This window comes from Colobus angolensis, unplaced genomic scaffold, assembly GCF_000951035.1.
Source record: "Colobus angolensis palliatus isolate OR3802 unplaced genomic scaffold, Cang.pa_1.0 Scaffold117, whole genome shotgun sequence".
NCBI classification, from domain to species: Eukaryota; Metazoa; Chordata; class Mammalia; order Primates; family Cercopithecidae; genus Colobus; species Colobus angolensis.
The window spans coordinates 9,114,757-9,120,750 of record NW_012112808.1 but is presented as its reverse complement, the minus strand read 5'-3'; the positions used below and the strand labels follow the sequence as shown (position 1 = coordinate 9,120,750).

At 55.0% G+C, this 5,994-nt stretch overlaps 1 protein-coding gene across 2 annotated transcripts in view; it reads left to right on the top strand.

Moving 5' to 3' along the window:
• The window catches only part of FOXA2 (forkhead box A2), a 4,347-nt gene extending 971 nt beyond the window's left edge, over positions 1-3,376 (top strand). Inside the window, exons 2-3 of one of the 2 annotated variants that reach the window (XM_011963293.1) lie at positions 259-328; positions 1,367-3,376. In XM_011963293.1, coding sequence (XP_011818683.1) covers positions 260-328; positions 1,367-2,671 — 1,374 coding nt within the window. In that variant the 5' untranslated portion in view covers position 259 and the 3' untranslated portion in view covers positions 2,672-3,376. Of the gene's footprint in view, positions 1-55; positions 329-1,366 lie in introns of those variants that run through there. The other variant, XM_011963286.1, reaches the window with a different exon arrangement.
• Positions 3,377-5,994: the final 2,618 nt, after the last annotated feature.

The following is a 5,994-nucleotide window of genomic DNA, read 5'->3' as shown; positions in this document are numbered from 1 at the left end:
CTCTCCCTGCCGCGGGGCGCTGGCCGGGGCCTCCTCCGCTCCTCGCCCCCCCCCACTCCCGCCCACTTCCAACTACCGCCTCCGGCCGGCCCAGGGAGAGAGAGGGAGTGGAGCCCAGGGAGAGGGAGCGCGAGAGAGGGAGGGAGGAGGGGACCGTGCCTTGGCTGACTTTTTTTAAAAGAGGGTGGGGGTGGGGGGTGATTACTGGTCGTTTGTTGTGGCTGTTAAATTTTAAACTGCCATGCACTCGGCTTCCAGTATGCTGGGAGCGGTGAAGATGGAAGGGCACGAGCCGTCCGACTGGAGCAGCTACTATGCCGAGCCCGAGGTAAGCGCTCGTCTTTTCCAGGGGGAAGTGGAGCGGCGGCGCTCGCTCCTTCCCCAACCTCAGGACCGCTTCCCTCGCTGACACCCCCCTACCCCCGCCCCACAACCCCAGCCTTTCTGGGCAGCCGCCTTTTCCGCCCTCCTTGGAATCAAATGGGTCTCTTTTTTATACGACACACTGTTAGCCTTGAGATAATATTAACTTTGTGATCAAATATTGACTTGCGGCGCCTCCAAATCCTCTTCGTGGCCGAGCCACGCACTATCCTAACAGAGTTATGTTTGGCAGCGCGCGGCTGGGGAGGGGTGGGAGGTCGGCCGGCGAGGGGGTGGGGAGCTGAGGAGGAGAGGATGGGTAGGAGTTGGGGGCTGAAGTGGAGGCAGAGTCAAAGACTAGTGGACAAAGAGAAGGAAAGTTTGTGCCTGCAAAGCTCAGCCGCGTGTAGTTTAGGTCTCGGTTCCTTCCCTATTGCCCCATTCAGTGCTTCCGGCAGCCCCCGCACCCCATACAGGCACTGCCTTTCGGATTCCCTGGAACAAGGGAGGGGGTCCTGGGAGGGAGACGGGACAGAGGGCACCAGGGACAGTCTTCACTGGAGGCAGCCCGAGGCGCCCCGCGAGGTGTCCCGCAGGTTGTTTGCTGCGACCGGAGGTGGCGTCCGGGGACTTCGGGCCTCGGCGCCAGCTCAGTATGTTGGTAGGAGAGTTTGGGGAGACTCTGGGGCAGGGGAGTGCATTTGGGGTTCTGGCTTGGGAGTACTCCATGGGACCCCTGTTCTAGAATCTGGGCGAGGTGGAGAAGGGCTAGGAACGGACCATATGCCCAAGCAGCAATCCGCTCTCCACTCCCCCAAGGGTGATCGATCATGGCTCTCCCTGGATGAAACAGACAAGGAGTCCGGAAACTGGACCACAAGGGAGGAAAGGGCTCCCCGGAGGCCTCCCCGGAGGCGGAGGCCTGGGCGGTGGGTGGGAGATCTGGGCACCCTCGAGCCGCGGTGCTAACGCTGTCGCCTCCCTCCCGGGGCTCTGTCCGCAGGGCTACTCCTCCGTGAGCAACATGAACGCCGGCCTGGGGATGAACGGCATGAACACGTACATGAGCATGTCGGCGGCCGCCATGGGCAGCGGCTCGGGCAACATGAGCGCGGGCTCCATGAACATGTCGTCGTACGTGGGCGCAGGCATGAGCCCGTCCCTGGCGGGCATGTCCCCCGGCGCGGGCGCCATGGCGGGCATGGGCGGCTCGGCCGGGGCGGCCGGCGTGGCGGGCATGGGGCCGCACTTGAGTCCCAGCCTGAGCCCGCTCGGGGGGCAGGCGGCCGGGGCCATGGGCGGCCTAGCCCCCTACGCCAACATGAACTCCATGAGCCCCATGTACGGGCAGGCGGGCCTGAGCCGCGCGCGCGACCCCAAGACCTACCGGCGCAGCTACACGCACGCAAAGCCTCCTTACTCGTACATCTCGCTCATTACCATGGCCATCCAGCAGAGCCCCAACAAGATGCTGACACTGAGCGAGATCTACCAGTGGATCATGGACCTCTTCCCCTTCTACCGGCAGAACCAGCAGCGATGGCAGAACTCCATCCGCCACTCGCTCTCCTTCAACGACTGCTTCCTGAAGGTGCCCCGCTCTCCGGACAAGCCCGGCAAGGGCTCCTTCTGGACCCTGCACCCTGACTCGGGCAACATGTTCGAGAACGGCTGCTACCTGCGCCGCCAGAAGCGCTTCAAGTGCGAGAAGCAGCTGGCGCTGAAGGAGGCCGCAGGCGCCGCGGGCAGCGGCAAGAAGGCGGCCGCCGGGGCCCAGGCCTCGCAGGCTCAACTCGGGGAGGCCGCCGGGCCGGCCTCCGAGACTCCGGCGGGCACCGAGTCGCCGCACTCGAGCGCCTCCCCGTGCCAGGAGCACAAGCGAGGGGGCCTGGGAGAGCTGAAGGGGACGCCTGCTGCAACACTGAGCCCCCCAGAGCCGGCGCCCTCTCCCGGGCAGCAGCAGCAGGCCGCGGCCCACCTGCTGGGCCCGCCCCACCACCCGGGCCTGCCGCCTGAGGCCCACCTGAAGCCGGAGCACCACTACGCCTTCAACCACCCGTTCTCCATCAACAACCTCATGTCCTCGGAGCAGCAGCACCACCACAGCCACCACCACCACCAACCCCACAAAATGGACCTCAAGGCCTACGAACAGGTGATGCACTACCCCGGCTACGGTTCCCCCATGCCTGGCAGCTTGGCCATGGGCCCGGTCACGAACAAAACGGGCCTGGACGCTTCGCCCCTGGCCGCAGATACCTCTTACTACCAGGGGGTGTACTCCCGGCCCATTATGAACTCCTCTTAAGAAGACGACGGCTTCAGGCCCGGATAACTCTGGCAGCCCGGATCCAAGATAAGCGAGAGAGCAAGTGGGGGTCGAGACTTTGGGGAGACGGTGTTGCAGAGACGAAAGGGAGAAGAAATCAATAACAACCCCACCCCAACACCCCCAAGACAGCAGTCTCCCCTCACCCGCTGCAGCCCTTTCGTCCCAAACAGAGGGTCACACTGATACCCCACGTTCTATATAACGAGGAAAACGGGAAAGAATATAAAGTAAAAAAAAAAAAAAAAAAAGCCTCCAGTTGCCACTACTGTGTAAAGACTCCTGCTTCTTCAAGCACCTGCAGATTCTGACTTTTTTTGTTGTTGTTCTCCTCCATTGCTGTTGTTGCAGGGAAGTCTTACTTAAAAAAAAAAAGAAAGAAAAAGAGAAAAAAAAGACTTTTGTGAGTGACTCGGTGTAAAACCATGTAGTTTTAACAGTACCAGAGGGTTGTACTATTGTTTAAAAACAGGAAAAAAATAATGTAAGGGTCTGTTGTAAATGACCAAGAAAAAGAAAAAAAAAATGCATTCCCAATCTTGACACGGTGAAATCCAGGTCTCGGGTCTGATTAATTTATGGTTTCTGCGTGCTTTATTTATGGCTTATAAATGTGTATTCTGGCTGCAAGGGCCAGAGTTCCACAAATCTATATTAAAGTGTTATACCCGGTTTTATCCCTTGGATCTTTTTCTTCCAGATTTTTCTTTTCTTCACTTGGCTTAAAAAATATACAAGCTTGGAAATTATTTCAAGAAGGAAGGAGGGATACCCTGACTGGTTGCAGGTTGTATTTTATTTTGGTCCAGGGAGTGTTGCTGTTTTCCCAACATTTTATTATTAAAATTTTCAGACATACCAAAATTGAATGAATTTTACAGTAGGCACACAGGGACCCCGCTCCCGAAATTCTACAATTAACATTTCATTATATTTGCTTTATCACATACTTGTCCATCCTCCCCTCCATTGGTCAATCCATCTTATTTCTCTAAATCCACTTCAACTTTGCAGATACCAGTATACATCCCCCTAAACACTAAAGCAAGCACATTATTAAATGGAACTCATATGGTTTATGGTTACTTTTTGAATTTGTGGGTTAACTTTACACACAATGAAATACACAGATAGATCCCAGGCAGACCATTCCAGCAGGTTTATTTTTAACACCAGTAGAAGATAACTCCCCACACACCACAATTTTCCACCTTGGCTGTTTGAATGTGCCCTGTTGTTGCGGTCTCTTGGGCCCCACAGCTAGCTTCTCTTGGGGGAAGCCTGGATTTCATGATTTTGCTGTACTTCTGAACTTGGGCCTCCCTTCAGGTCAGTGAGCCTGGATCAAACTTGCAAATTTGTGGTGCAGCACTTTGCCTGTTCACCACTGTGAATAGTGGTGGAATTGGGACTCTGCCTGGATCTTCCAACCTCCTCTGTATACAGGCCGCCACCCTTTCCCACCCTTCTCCCTCAAGCATGTATTGCACACAACCATGGCAGACCTTGCTAACCCAGAAAGACCTTGCTAACCCAGAAATGGCAAGACACTTGGTGTAGGGAAACATTTAGAAGACCTTATCCTGGAATTGGTTTGAAAGGATAAATCAGGGTAACAATCCAAGTCTGTTTTTTTAAAAAATAGGGTATATTTGGGAGTGAGGAGGAGGTAAGGGGTGTCTGTCCAATCGACCAGGACAGCAGTGGAGATGCTACTGTCGGCAAATTTGCTCCCCATCTCCCTCCAAAACTCGCCCTTGCAAAGCTTCTTGTAAGTTAGGTAAGGTTGGCAATCCAGGTTTGCAGGGCCCAGGGGATATGCAGGTATTTTGTGAGCCTTCAAGGACTCTCTAAAATATAACGAAAAATCCCAGAATAAATTCTTATACACCATGCTGCCTCTCCCCACAGACGACCTCGCTGGCCTAAAAGGGCGGCCAACGGCAGTGAAAACCAAGCCTGAGAGCGCAAAGAGGAGCCTGGTGTTGGTTTTGCCCAGGACATCTGCTGGCTGGGCGAGGGCAGGATCAGTGTCGTCGCAGGTTCGGCAGACTCGGGAGCCACTCCCGTGAGCAGTTAGCTTGCGGTGGGTAAAAACACTCTGAAAACCTGGAGGACTTTTTGCCTCAGGTTTCTAAGTTCAGACTCCTTTCTTCAAGTTAGATCTTTGGGCTTCTTGACCATCCAAACCTGGAGTGTCCCAGCTACGCCCCAGACCCGGAGACTGGCTTTGCTTGCTACCTTGCTGGGGTCTTTGCTACCCCATCCCCCACCTCGCCGTCATCCCCAACAAGCCTGGCCTTCCCACGCGCTTGAGGGGGGTTTGGCATCGCCTCCGCTTTCCCCCACCCCACTATCCCCCTCCCGCCTCCAAATCCCTTTCTTAACATGCCACATTGTCCCAAAGAACACAAGGAAGAGAAATTGGGGAGGGGGGGATCCGGAGGCCACAGCCAGCAATCAGGCCGTCTCTCCCCCTCGCAAGGACACACACGTCGTGAGCCCGGCCTGAAATGTGTTTCATTATCACATAAAAGGCTCCCGTGGCGAAGGAGCCGAGAGGCAGGGCCGGGGGCCGAGTGGGGTACAATGGAGGCTGAAAGCTCTGCCCTAACCTGCTATGTTTCGTATGGCATGCCCATTGTGCGAGGGTCGTTTTAAACTACTTAGCGCGCCCCCCTTCACTGATCCCGGCCGATAAGATATAGTTCTGTCCGAATACATAAAAAGGATGTCGGGGAGCAGGCGCTTTCGGAGGCTTTTCTGGGCTTCTTGTGTCTTTCACGTCCCCCTCCCGCTGAAATCCCTCCCCTAGCCCGGGTTCCGAGCTTACGAGCTCACAAATCGCCTCTGCGCGCTTTCCCCAACTCTGCGCATTGTGGGGTGCAGAGGCTCTCCCCCCTCCTTTTTTTCCTTTTTTCCCCACGCCTTCCGCACGCCGGTTTAAGCAACCATGATCTGTGAATAAACAAAGTCTGTAAACAACCGAAAAAAACATTCTAGATCCGAATTCCAGGAGGGTAAACTTTCCATGCCACGTCACACTTCAGCAAATTTGCACAGATATTATATTGCCTCCCCCTCCTTTATTATTCTTTTTTTTTTTTTTTTGCCAGGATCCCATTGTACTTAACTGAATTTTATAACGCTGATCGATATCTTGGTAAAATATTCATTTTTAAACTAGCGGGCAGTGAAATCTTTGCTTTGTGTGCTAAAGTCAACAGTCGCTTGGTTTGAGCTCAAATAAATGCGGGGATGCCTCGGCTCGGAGCAGTCTTCGTCCTCCCTCCCCGCGCTGG